Source organism: Oncorhynchus mykiss, chromosome 25, assembly GCF_013265735.2.
Source record: "Oncorhynchus mykiss isolate Arlee chromosome 25, USDA_OmykA_1.1, whole genome shotgun sequence".
Classification (NCBI taxonomy): Eukaryota; Metazoa; Chordata; class Actinopteri; order Salmoniformes; family Salmonidae; genus Oncorhynchus; species Oncorhynchus mykiss.
Window position 1 is genome coordinate 187,286 of NC_048589.1, and position 14,890 is coordinate 202,175.

The 14,890-nt window shown below is 40.5% G+C and overlaps 1 protein-coding gene across 1 annotated transcript; it reads left to right on the plus strand.

Annotated features, from left to right (window-relative positions):
- The first annotated feature begins 1,898 nt into the window (after positions 1–1,898).
- LOC110505201 (WD repeat-containing protein 20) lies at positions 1,899–14,835 on the plus strand. Its single transcript, XM_021584268.2, has 4 exons — positions 1,899–2,249; positions 10,249–10,431; positions 10,634–11,944; positions 13,911–14,835. Exons 1-4 carry the CDS (start codon positions 2,001–2,003, stop codon positions 13,959–13,961), a joined length of 1,794 nt encoding a protein of 597 aa, XP_021439943.2. The 5' UTR covers positions 1,899–2,000; the 3' UTR covers positions 13,962–14,835.
- The last annotated feature ends 55 nt before the right edge of the window (positions 14,836–14,890 follow it).

Here is a 14,890-nt window from a genome sequence, read left to right on the forward strand (position 1 = left end):
ACTCTTCTGATGTCAAGTCTCACACGCCCAAATACCTTTCTGCAGCTGCCACCACAACCTCCATTTTCTGTGACTTATGTTCCATCCCCGCAGTACAGTTGATAACCATTATTATAAATGCTAAAAATCCAATCTTACTGAAACATATATCACATGTTGGTTTATCCTTCTGTACTGGTACAGGTATACTCACACCAATCCTCTCAGGATCCCTCCCCTTGACCCATCTTCCTCTACTTTCTTGACTGCCTCAGCATATGACAAAATTTACACTACTGTAACCCTGGAAACCTCAACCTGTCTCTCTCGCTCCATGGGCACCCCTACAATTAACCCATACCACTACTTTCCCCAATGCTACACATTCCTTTGTCTCATGCCGTTCTGCACACTTCTCACACCTAAGGAATCTCCCTCCTACACACTGCTGCCACATGCCCACAAGCTTGACACCTGTAACAACATGATGTATTTAGCACAAAAGCTCGTACCGGATAACTTACATATCCTAACATAACTTTGTTGGGCAAAGACTCAACATCAAAACTCAAAAGAACAGACAATAATTTCTGTTTCACCACTCACGCCGCCCTCACCAAACAACGAGCATCACAAACACCGGGATCTTCCCCTTCAGTTGTTCAACGTTTACATTTACTGCTACTCCAGTAATCACTCCTTTCAATGGCACCCTTTTCTTGAGAGCAAAACAATTCACATTTCTTGCCCCCATTCGTTTAACGAGCCTTCTCCCTCTGACCAGCAGAAACAAACAATTATCACAAAACCACTTCTGGTTACCCTCACCAATTCCACAGCACCCAACTCTGTTTCACAAACCCTGAAACCACAAATAGATCAGCCAAAAGGCAAAGGTCCACTTTTTCCAAAAGCTTCACTGCTACTGTCACAGACTCATCTTTATCCTGACCCTCGGTGCAAGACTTGGACTCAGAACTTCACCACACCTACCACCTCTGATACATCGACCTCATTCACTTCCATTTATCCTCTTCAGCTAATTCTGCTTACACTTTCTACCATTCTTCAGCAGACCATCCCCTTTTTGGTTGCAATTTTTAACCGACTCAAGCTCACCCTCTTTCTCTCTTAAACCTTAAGCCTTTCTTTTTCCCCTCTATTCCTCCTCCATATTCCACCCTGGACTTCTCCTGACATATATCTTATTCTTGCCTTCTCAAGGGGCGCCATTTAATCTCCGTACAATCAGCACGGACCCCTGGGGATGTCATCACTGGAAGCCTTCCTAGAAGAGTTGAGGCTTTTATTGTAGCAAAGGGGGGACCACCTCCATATTAAAACCCATGATTTGGAATGAGATGTTCAACGAGCAGGTGTCCACATACTTTTAGTCATGTAGTGTATATGTTTTTTAAAAGTTGGTTTCTTAGTGTTCATTGCAATGGTTATCAACTGTACTGCAGAGATGGAACGTAGGTCACAGAAAATAGATGTGGTGGCAGCAGAGAAGTATTTGGGGGTACGAGATTTAACTTCAGAAGAGTTACAGGGTGTGTTGGGTGGTATAGTGTCCCGTCCTCGCAGGTTGTTGACCAGGGGTAGGATTGGATAGGGTTAAAGTAGTAGAATAAGGTGGTGGGTTTTAATGAGTGTAGGGTTAGTTGGTAGGGTATGTCAAAATATATTTCATTTTTTATTTTCCCGTTTCCCCTTTTCACATGTTGTATCACAAAGTGTAATGGATGTATACTATATTTCAATTAGGGCGATAATACAACATATTGGATGCCAACAGCCGTTAAACTCCACCGAAGAAGAACGTGTATTTTACCAAGGTGGGAAATATGTGGGCTGTCAGTGTTAGAACGTATCACGTGTTTGAGGTGGTTTCTTCTTCTCCTGTCCTACATTCGTATAGGTCTACATGCGCGAGTCGACACTACTTTTACCTATGAACGGGCATGCGCACGTTCCATGTGTAAAATCCGGACTCGAGGAAGGATGAATGTAATTCAAAGATGGCGGCGGAGGGAGGAGGGAAGGAGATTAACGAAATTAAAACTCAATTCACTACACGGGAAGGCGTCTATAAACTCCTCACTCATTCCGAATATAGCCGCCCCAATAGGGTGCCTTTCAATTCCCAGGGTTCGAACCCTGTCAAAGTTTCATTTGTCAACGTCAATGACCAGTCTGGCAACGGCGACCGAATTTGTTTCAATGTGGGCCGGGAGCTGTACTTCTACATCTACAAAGGCGTTAGAAAGGTAGCTAAACATTATACTATCAGTTTTATTTATAATTTGTATGTCTTAATTGATGACAACAGGTCAGTGTTGTCCAGTTTGCCTGGTGTATGACAAATGCACAGTAACGTTACTGTGTCCTAGCTAGCACCACCAATCTAAGTAAGTGTTGTGGTAACGTTATGCACCTCGAGCTAGCCAGCAAACTCACTCTAATCTGACAGTCAGTTAACCGGTAACAGCTATCTACGGACCATGCTGGACATTTGACAAGAATCCCAATATTGGCAATTAATGTGACCTCCACTGTACTTAAATTTAATTGCTTGGGTCATGACGTAGCTACAGTGCACGGATGCTCAGCTTCTGTTGTGACATAGGCGAGCTAGCTAGGCTAAGCAAAGTATTGAGGTGTAAAGTTACCTACACTAAATAACTCCTTTTACAACAATGATGGAGTCAACAAGGTATTGTTGAGAATTAATTTGCACAATAACTTGCAAATTCACATGTATATAAGGATGTTCTATGACTGACCACATACCACTCATCAGTCTATTCTTGTTCTGAGAAATGAAAGCAATTCCATGTGAGAAATTGCCAAGAAACTGAAGATCTCGTACAATCTCGTACAATTTCTCGCATGGAATAGCCTTCATTTCTCAGAACAAGAATAGACTGATGAGTTTCAGAAGAAGGTTCTTTGTTTCTGGCCATTTTGCGTCTGTAATCGAACCCACAAATGCTGATGCTCCAGATACTATAGAAGAAGGACAGTTTTAATGCTTCTTTAATCAGAACAACAGTTCTCAGCTGTGCTAACATAATTACAAAAGGTTTTCTTATGATCAATTAGCCCTTTAAAATTATAAACTTGGATTAGCTAACACAACTTGCCATTGGAACACAGGAGTGATGGTTGCTGATAAATGGGCCTCTGCACGCCTTTGTAGATATTCTATTAAAAAGAAAATCAGCTGTTTCCAGCTACAATAGTCATTTACAACATTAACAATGTCTACAATGTATTTCTGTTCAATTTGATGTTATTTTAATGGACAAAAACCGTGCTTTTCTTTCAAAAACAAAGACATTTCTAAGTGACCCCAAACTTTTGAACGGTAGTGTATGTTATGGTTCACACTTAGTTTTCCTTATCTCCACCCAATGCCCATTGTTGATCCTCTCGGCTGACTTGGTCTTCTTGATCCATCCACCTATCTTCTTTATTAGTCAGTCCTGACGCCTTCATCCCGTAGTTGTTAATGGTAATTTAATGGTAATTTAATATGACTGAAGATGCAGAATTTTATGCCAGGCCCCTTCTAATAGGGTATAACAGACTCGTTAGAACTTTGACCACACAACCTCTAGATGGACTACATGCCTCGATCATGATGGACTCTACCTCTACATGCCTCTAGATGGACTCTACCTCTATCAAGTGAAAACTGTAATGTTTCCTCAAAACAAAGGTTGTAAAAGTATGCTAGCCATTTATCGAATAAATCATACCTAGTTTGATGTTTCTGTGACAAACAGTGAATTAGTTATTGATTTCTACAGCTTTAAATTGCATTTTAAAGATATGTATTTTCATCAAATCAAAACTGGATTTTTAAAATTCAAAACAAAGGTTTTAAAAGTATGCTAGACATTTAAAGAATAAACCATATCTATTTTTATGTTTCTGTGACAATCAATTAATTTGTTAGTGATTTTATCATTTTAAAATGCTTTTGGCTAATGTCTGTTGAATGTCCGAATTAGAGGTCGACCGATTAATCGGAAATTTGGACACCAATCATGGCCGATTACATCGCACTCCACGAGGAGACTGCGTGGCAGGCTGACTACCTGTTATGCGAGTGCAGCAAGGAGCCAAGGTAAGGTGCTAGCTAGCATTAAATTTATCTTATAAAAAACAATCGATCTTAACATAATCACTAGTTAAGTACACATGGTTAATGATATTACTAGTTTATCTAGCTTGTTGCATATAATCGATGCGGTGCCTCATTGAATCATAGCCTACTTTGCCAAACGGGTGATGATTTAACAAGCGCATTCGCAAAAAAAGCACCGTCGTTGCACCAATGTGTATCTAACCATAAACATCAACGCCTTTCTTAAAATCAATACACAAGTATATATTTTTAAACCTGCATATTTAGTTAATATTGCCAGCTAACATGTATTTCTTTTAACTAGGGAAATTGTGTCACTTCTCTTGCGTTCTGTGCAACAGAGTCAGGGTATATGCAGCAGTTTGGGCCGCCTGGCTCGTTGCGAACTGTGTGAAGACTATTTCTTCCTAACAAAGACAAGCCATCTTCGCCAAACGGGGGATGATTTAACAGAAGCGCGTTTGCGAAAAAATCACAATCGTTGCATGAATGTACCTTACCATAAACATCAATGCTTTTCTTAAAATCAATACACAGAAGTACATATTTTTAAACCTGCATATTTAGTTAAAAGAGAACCAGGTTAGCAGGCAATATTAAACTAGGGAAATTGTCACTTCTCTTGCGTTCATTGCACGCAGAGTCAGGGTATATGCAACAGTTTGGGCCGCCTGGCTTGTTGCGAACTAATTTTCCAGAATTTTATGTAATTATGACATTACATTGAAGGTTGTGCAATGTAACAGGAATATTTAGACTTATGGGTGCCACCCGTTAAATAAAATACGAAACGGTTCCATATTTCGCAGCTTTTGTGGAGCGATGGGTAACAATGCTTCGAGGGTGGCTGTTGTCGATGTGTTCCTGGGTCGAGCCCAGGTAGGGGCGAGGAGAGGGACGGAAGCTATACTGTTATACTGGCAGTACTAAAGTGCCTATAAGAACATCCAATAGTCAAAGGTATATGAAATACAAATGGTATAGAGAGAAATAGTCCTATAATAACTACAACCTAAAACTACTTACATGGGAATATTGAAGACTCATGTTAAAAGGAACCACCAGCTTTCATATGTTCTTATGTTCTGAGCAAGGAACTTAAACGTTAGCTTTTTTACATGGCACATATTGCACTTTTACTTTCTTCTCCAACACTTTGTTTTTGTATTATTTAAACCAAATTGAACATGTCATTATTTATTTTGAGGCAACATTTATTTTAGTGATGTGTTATATTAAGTTAAAACAATTGTTCATTGTTCATTCAGTATTGTTGTAATTGTCATTATTACAAATAAGTAAATAAGAAAATTGGCCGATTTAATGGGTATCAACTTTTTTGGTCCTCCAATAATCAGTATAGGCATTGAAAAATCATAATCGGTCGACATCTAGTCCAAATGTGTGAATATAAAACCAACTTTACCTCTGAATTTCCAGTGCATGGTTTTGCATTGTTACCTCAATTTCTCCATGAAATTAAGCGTTGATTAAGAGTTTTTTTTAAATGAACCCCAACTCATTCGAGTCGCTATAATTTAAAAACGTGTGTACCTACAGTGGGGGAAAAAAGTATTTAGTCAGCCACCAATTGTGCAAGTTCTCCCACTTGACAGACAAAATGAGGAAAAAAAAATCCAGAAAATCACATTGTGGGATTTTTAATGAATTTATTTGCAAATTATGGTGGAAAATTAAGTATTTGGTCAAAAACAAAAGTGTATCCCAATACTTTGTTATATACCCTTTGTTGGCAATGACAGAGGTCAAATGTTTTCTGTAAGTCTTCACAAGGTTTTCACACACTGTTGCTGGTATTTTGGCCCATTCCTCCATGCAGATCTCCTCTAGAGCAGTGATGTTTTGGGGCTGTCAACTCCCTCCAAAGATTTTCTATGGGGTAGAGATCTGGAGACTGGCTAGGCCACTCCAGGACCTTGAAATGCTTCTTACGAAACCACTCCTTCGTTTCCCGGGTAGTGTGTTTGGGATCATTGTCATGCTGAAAGACCCAGCCACGTTTCATCTTCAATGCCCTTGCTGATGGAAGGAGGTTTTCACTCAAAATCTCACGATACATGGCCTCATTCATTCTTTCCTTTACACGGATCAGTCGTCCTGGTCCCTTTGCAGAAAAACAGCCCCAAAGCATGATGTTTCCACCCCCATGCTTCACAGTAGGTAAGGTGTTCTTTGGATGCAACTCAGCATTCTTTGTCCTCCAACCACAACGAGTTGAGTTTTTACCAAAAAGTTATATTTTGGTTTAATCTGACCATATGACATTCTCCCAATCTTCTTCTGGATCATCCATATGCTCTCTAGCAAACTTCAGACGGGCCTGGACATGTACTGGCTTAAGCAGGGGGACACGTCTGGCACTGCAGGATTTGAGTCCCTGGCGGCGTAGTGTGTTACTGATGGTAGGCTTTGTTACTTTGGTCCCAGCTCTCTGCAGGTCATTCACTAGGTCGTGTGGTTCTGGGATTTTGCTCACTGTTCTTGTGATAATTTTGACCCCACGGGGTGAGATCTTGCGTGGAGCCCCAGATCGAGGGAGATTATCAGTGGTCTTGTATGTCTTCCATTTCCTAATAATTGCTCCCACAGTTGATTTCTTCAAACCAAGCTGCTTACCTATTGCAGATTCAGTCTTCCCAGCCTGGTGCAGTCTACAATTTTGTTTCTGGTGTCCTTTGACAGCTCTTTGGTCTTGGCCATAGTGAAGTTTGGAGTGTGACTGTTTGAGGTTGTGGACAGGTGTCTTTCATACTGATAATAAGTTCAAACAGGTGCCATTAATACAGGTAACAGGTGGAGGACAGAGGAGCTCCTAAAATAAGTTACAGGTCTGTAAGAGCCAGAAATCTTGCTTGTTTGTAGGTGACCAAATACTTATTTCCACCAAATAAATTCATAAAAAATCCTACAATGTGATTTTCTGGATTTTTTTCTCATTTTGTCTTTCATAGTTGAAGTGATGAACATTTACAGGCCTCTCATATTTTTAAGTGGGAGAACTTGCACAATTGGTGGCTGACTAAATACTTTTTTGCCCCACTGTATGTTTTCCTTCTGTTGCGTGCCTTTATTTGTTTGCTGAAATCCATACTTTTTAATAAAACGTTAATCAAATACAACCACCAATTTTTACATTCAAGCATTTGAGTAACGAGTCGGTGGGTCATAAAAACCTTTGACTCATGGAGTTAAGCTACTTGGCAAGGTTTTGCATTGACTTTGATGTATCAGTGTGGTTACACTGATGGTCAAGTAGGAAGTTCTGCCTAGAGTTCTTTCAGAGAGAGGCATCTTAGTGTCACTCTGTAGTTGTGGACATGACAGGTTGATAATGCAGGGCTACAGGTGCTTGATCCTTATTTCCTCAGTGTGGCCTAGCAAAAAAAATCTGTAGTCATTTCTTTCAAGTGTGTAAACAGATCTAAACATCTACATTATTCACTCAAACCCTTAAGGTGCATAACTACCAAAGGTTGTACTTTTCTGACATTAACACACTAAGATATACTATATGCCTATGGTTGGAATAGGCCTATGCCACAACAGCTGAGCAGACTGGAAACATGAGAAATGGCCTTCTAACCACTTCAAATCTTTCCACTCTGTCGATGGAGTGAACCATTAACTAGTGTGACTGTTGTAGTGCTTGTTCGTTAACTGTGCCCATGGGGCATTTAGAATAAAACACAAACCTAAGAGGCTAGAGTTGCATTCCCTGGTCTGATTGTCTCAATATGACAAAAAAAATTGGGGTTTGGATGCGTCAAAGTTATCTGATTGTAAGTCTTGTTACTGTAACCCTATTTTGAGTTCACTGCAGTACAGCGCCCTTAACCACTGTGCCACCCGGGAGGCCTAGAGCCACATCAATTTACAGAAATACTCATCACAAATGTTGATGAAAATACAAGTGTTATACATGGATTTAAAGATATACTTCTCATTAAATCAACCGCTGTGTCAGATTTCAAAAAAGCTTTACGGAAAAAGCACACCATGCAATAATCTGAGTACAGCTCTCAGAGACCAAAACAAGCCATACAGATACCCACCATGTTGTGGAGTCAACAGAAGTCAGAAATAGCATTATAAATATTCACTACCTTTTGATGATCTTCATCAGAATGCACTCCCAGGAATCCCAGTTCCTACAATAAATGTTTGTTTTGTTCGATAAAGTCCATTTATGTCCAAATACCTCTTTTTTGTTTGCGCGTTTAGTTCACAAATCCAAATTCATGAGGCGCAGGCACACTTAGTCCAGACAGTCAAAGTTATATTACAGTTCGTAGAAACATGTCAAACGATGTATAGAATCAATCTTTAGGATGTTTTTAACATAATTAACATTCAATAATGTTTCAACCGGACAATTCCTTTGTCTTTCGAAATGCAATGGAACACAGTTCGCTCTCACGGGCGCACGCCTGACTGAGCTCATGGCATTCTGCTAGACACCTGATTGAAACAGTTATTTTTCTCACAGTAGAAGCCTGAAACAAGGTTCTAAAGACTGACATTAGTGGAAGCCTTAGGAAGTGCAATCAGACCAAATTTCCACTGTATATTGGATAGGCAAAGACTTAACATACAAACCTTAGATTTCCCACTTCCTGGTTGGATTTTCTCTCAGGTTTTTGCCTGCCATATGAGTAATGTTATACCCAGACATCATTCAAACAGTTTTAGAAACTCCAGAGTGTTTTCTGTCCAAATCTACTAATAATATGCATATCTTAGCTTCTGGGCCTGAGTAGCAGGCAGTTTACTCTGGGCACCTTATTCATCCAAGCTACTCAATACTGCCCCTCATCCATAAGAAGTTAACTCACTTTTATTGTATGCTTATCTTTCAGGCTGCTGACCTGAGCAAACCAATTGACAAGAGGATATGCAAACTTCTTAGGGATCGGCGCAACGGGACAGTTGTAAATCATGCAGTTTACAGTGCCTTGTAGTGCCTTGTCACAATCGCAGATTTTAGAGAAACAACAAATGTCGGTACATATGTGTCTTTTATATCGGCTGAAAGCTTAAATTCTTGTTAATTTAACTGCACTGTCCAATTTACAGTAGCTATTACTGCGAAAAAATGCCATACTATTGTTTGAGGAGAGCTCCTAACAAAACACTTTTTTCACCGCGATAGGTTTGATAAATTCACCTCTGAAGGTGAAATGTGTACTTACATTCTGAAATCTTGCTCTGATTTATTATCCAAAGGGTCCCAGACATAACATGAAGTGTCATTTTTTTAGATAAAATCAATTTTCATATCCTAAATAGGTTCATATAGCATGCACGATCGATTTTGTATTTCCACTCATTCAATTTGCAAAGAAAGGAATCTGTGAAAATCTAACTCTAAATGTTGTTTCAACTAGTCAAATCACATTCGTAAGTATTCCTCAGAGATCCTAGAACGTAACCAGACTTCATTATATCATTAGTGGTGTAGTATATCCTAACAACACCATATTTGGTCAGAGGGCGATGCCTTCATGGCACACTGATGAGTGGTCTTCACTTGAACGACTAACTTTGTCAAATAAGCACCAATCAGGGTGGGCTTTATGGGAGTATCCGGGAACCCTGTATCTGTCGTAAAATGTTTCTGCTAACATTGTGCGACAGGATATTCAGAGTTATGAAGTTATGAAAACGGATTGTTTTGCAAATGTTGAACTTATAATATGTCTACTAATACTGGAAAAGCTAAATCAAAGTCCAAGTATACAGTTTTGACGATATTCTGCCATCTTGTGGACACTATCGGAATTACAACCAGAGTGACGGCTAGCACTGGGACCTTTCTCTTGCATTTCAGAGATGGTGGTAGTTTTTTTCTTTGTAGAAAAAAGCTGGTTGTTTTTTTTCTTTATTTGTCTACCAGATCTATTGTTATATTATCCTACATCCAATTTCCACAAACTTCAAAGTGTTTCCTTTCAAATGGTACCAAGCATATGCATATCCTTGCTTCAGGGCCTGAGCTACAGGCATTTAGATTTAGTATGTAATTTTAGGCGAAAACTTAGGGATAGCCCCCTTTTTTTCAATTAACTCACTTATCTTGTATGCTTATCTTTCAGGCTGCTGATCTGAGCAAACCTATCGACAAGAGGATATACAAAGGAACACAGCCCACATGTCACGACTTCAACCACCTCACGGCCACGGCGGAGAGCGTCTCCCTGTTGGTGGGCTTCTCGGCTGGCCAAGTGCAGCTCATCGACCCAATCAAGAAGGAGACCAGCAAGCTCTTCAATGAGGAAGTAAGTCGGGACTGAAAGTAAAAAAAAAAAAAAGAAAGAAAAAGCAAAAAAGCAAAAAAGAGATGGAAATTACATTGGAACTAGCCTCAAATGTTATGTTTTTGACATATAACGCAATGAATGCGATTGTTGCTTACAATTGAAATGTAACATTTGTGCCTTCTCTCCCTCCTCACTTTCTATCCCAAACTGCTTTCCCCAGAGACTAATAGACAAATCCAGAGTAACTTGTGTAAAATGGGTGCCAGGCTCGGAGAGTCTGTTCCTAGTCACTCATTCCAGTGGAAACATGTACTTGTACAACATGGAGCACACGTGTGGCACCACGGCACCTCACTACCTGTTGCTCAAACAGGGTGAGAACTACTCAGTGCACACTTGTAAGAGCAAGTCCACGCGCAACCCCTTGCTCAAATGGACGGTGGGCGAGGGAGCCCTTAACGAGTTTTCTTTCTCACCTGACGGGAAGTTCCTGGCGTGTGTGAGCCAGGACGGCTTCCTTCGGGTCTTCAACTTTGATGCGGTGGAGCTGCACGGGACCATGAAAAGCTACTTTGGGGGTCTGCTGTGTGTGTGCTGGAGTCCAGACGGAAAGTACATTGTCACGGGGGGCGAGGATGATCTGGTGACCGTGTGGTCGTTTGTGGACTGCCGGGTTATTGCACGCGGTCACGGACACAAGTCGTGGGTGAGTGTGGTGGCGTTTGACCATTACACAACTAGTGTGGAGGATGCGGACCCTATGGAGTTCAGCGGCAGTGACGAGGACTTCCAGGACCAGATCCACTTCGGTCGCGACCGGGCCAACAGCTCGCAGTCCCGACTCTCTAAGCGCAACTCCACGGACAGTCGGCCGGTACAGGTCACATACAGGTTTGGTTCAGTGGGCCAGGACACTCAACTCTGCTTGTGGGACCTCACAGAAGATATCCTTTTCCCCCACCTCCCGCTTTCCCGGACAAGAACGCACACCAATGTGATGAATGCTACCAGCCCCCCGGCGGGAGGGGACGTGGCTGTGGGAGGCGGGGTAGGTGGTGGCATAGAGAGTATTAACCCTAGCACTAACGGCACCAACACCCCTGGTAACCCCCTCCCTACTCCCCTGCCACGCTCCAACAGCTTACCGCACTCTGCAGCTATGACCGCCAACAGCAAGAGTAGCGTCATGGACAACACTATTGCCGCAGGCGTAAGCAAGTTTGCCACACACTCCATTCACGATCGCAAAGAGCGGCACCACGAGAAGGACCACAAATGGAACCACAGCATGGGCCACATTAGCAGCAAGAGCAGTGACAAGCTCAACATGCTCACCAAAACCAAAACAGACCCTGCAAAGACACTGGGTACGCTGCTCTGTCCCCGCATGGAAGACATACCCTTACTAGAGCCCCTCATCTGTAAAAAAATAGCACATGAGAGACTGACTGTCTTAATATTTCTTGAAGACTGTATAGTGACAGCTTGTCAGGAGGGATTTATTTGCACATGGGCAAGGCCTGGCAAAGTGGTAAGTTCTTTGAATAGAAATTAAGCTCTGCTAAATTCCTGTGCATTTCTTTGTAGTCTAAAATGCAAGGATCCATTTAGAAAAGTTAGTATTATTGTGGACATTTTAGACAGCATTGTGACAACATTACCTACTGTAGATGAGTATGGGAATCTCTTGCACTTGCAGTATGTTACATCTCAAACTGTCTGTATGTACACTTCCCTACATATTTATTTGGACAGTGAATCTAAAATGTTTAATTTGGATCTATACTCAGCATTTTTTATTTGAGATCAAATGTTTTTGTACAGAATGTCACCTTTTATTTGAGGGTGTTTTCATGCATATCTATTTTACCATTTAGAAATTAAAGCATTTATGTATCTAGTCACCCAACTTTTAAGGTGTCAAGTATTTGGACATATTCACTTAGTGTATTAAAATTTGTCAAAAGTATAGTAGTTGGTCACATATTTCTAGCACTCAATGACTCCATCAAGCTTATGACTCTACAAACCTGTTGGATGCATTTGTAGTTTGTTTTGGATTTTGCTTGCCTAATAGAAATGAATGGTAAATAATGTGTAGTCATTTTGTCAGTTTTATTTTAAATAAGAATACTTCTACATTAATGTGGATAATCATGAATATATTGTGAATAATGATGAGTGAGAAAGTTGGAGGCATAAATGTCATTCCCCCCCAAAAATGCTAACCTCTCCTGTTATTGGTAATGGTGACAGGTGAGCATGTTTTTGGGGCATGATCTTTGCATCTAACTTAATCACTCATCATTATTCATGATTCATTCATGATTGTCTGTAATCATTTTAGCATCCACATTTTATGTATTTTATTTTTTATTTGACCTTTATTTAACTAGGCAGGTCGGTTGAGAACAAATTCTTATTTACAATGGCGGCCTACCCCGGCCAAACCCTAACCCCGGACGATGCAGGGCCAATTGTGCGCCCTATGGGACTCCCAATCACGGCCGGTTGTGATACAGCCTGGAATCGAACCAGGGGCAGTAGTTATGCCTCTAGCACTGAGATGCAAGTGCCTTAGACAGCTGCTCCACTCGGAAGCCCCAAATGTAGAAGTGTTCAGAACATATTCTATTCTTATTTACTGTAAGTGACTCCAAAATGACACTACATTTTTTACCATTCAACATAATCTGAAACACAACCAAAACCTAACTGCAAATGCATCCAATACTTTAAAAAAAATTCAAGCTTGATGTAGTCACTGTGTTCTAGGAATATGGCACAAAATACTAAACTTGACTAAATTTAAGTGAATTTGTCTTAATACTTATTACACCTTAAAATGGGTGTGCTGGATACATGAAGTGCATTCATTTCTAAATGGTAAAAACAAATATGAAAATACCCTCAAATAAAATGTGACATGCTGTACTGTAGCCTCATATAAAACATTTGATCTCAAATCCAAAATGCTGGAGTATAGAGCCAAATGAAACATTCTAGCTTCACTTTCCAAATAAATCAGTAGGGGAGTGGTTTGTGTTCATCTGCCACCCCATGCAAAGCCAATACATTTTCAAAGAAATCAATAATTGTAAGAATCTCGTATGTCAAGTACAATCAAGTCACCTGGTGGATAAGTAAGTGCCCTTAGGTAGCCCTCCTTATCAGTGGAAAGAAGACATTGATCCCAATTGAGTATATTTGTATGCATCGGCTCCATATTAAAACAAACATATTGGAGCATTACCATCCCACAGGGCACCGCAGCATAAATAAGCAAGTCATCTTTACGCTCACCCACAACACTCTCAGATTCTTTATGAGAGGACCTGTTTATTTGCCAAACAGCGTTATATATTAATGCATTACATTCACTGCGTCATCCACTAGCTAACTGCTGTGCACTGGCCATTTTGAAGGCAGGAAGATGGGTGTGCTGAATTTGATGCTTTGTGACCTTTCCCCAATGCAAATCTCCTTTTTCTTTCCAGGGTTTGTCATCCCAAAACCAAGCCAGCTCTCCCAGTGGAACTGTAGTATAGCCCACATTATTTATGCTGCTAAGAAACCTGCATCACAGAGCTATATTGTCACCAGAGCCTGGAGCTGCTTTTCACCCTGCAAAGCACTGCAAGTTTATTTTATTTTTGGTTATCATACACATGGCCTAGATGGTGGAACTATTCAAATACAGAAATGGAAAGGGTGTGGTGCAGTTTTGGACAGTGGCTCTGTCCTTTTCTGGAATTTTGTAAAATATTTTTTTATAATTTGTCTTCTCTCGCTCATATACGTTAGGCTGTTTTTCTGGACTTCGAGCTTGGCTTAGTTGATGAAACCATTCATATTATGCTTGTGTTTAAAAGGATAGTTCACCCAACAACTTTTATCATTCCTGTTTCTTACCTTGCAAGTTGTCCATGGGCCAGGAGTGACTGCCACAAGCTGTCACAGGCTAAAGTTTACTGAATTACACAAAAACAGCGGTGTTCCATTGTGCCCACTATCCATTGTCTAAAAATTGCACACCAAAATCATGTCCTTCATCTACATTAGCCTTTATGATTTGGAATATGTGCATTGTCAAAGGGTACTACAGTTGCTAAAGTCAAACTATGTTCTTGACCTACCTACACACTATCACATATTTTGGTGTGGCTTGTCTTCCGTTCAGAAGGTGGTCTCGGTCATCGTAGGTGTGGTTTTTGCAGTCAGTCCAGGCTCAGACTGCATTCAAGGTAAGAAAAAGATTAACCAAAATGAAATTAGTGTAAACTATCCCTTTAAGTCCAAGAATGTGGGTATCTAAGGATTTGCTTTCATCCAAAGTATTTTTAATTTACTGAACAAAAATGTAAACGCAACATGTAAAGTGTTGGTTTCATGAACTGAAATAAAAGATCAACGGAAAATGTTCCTTGTGCACAAAAGGCTTATTTCTCTGTTGTGTTCACATTTGTTTTACATCCCT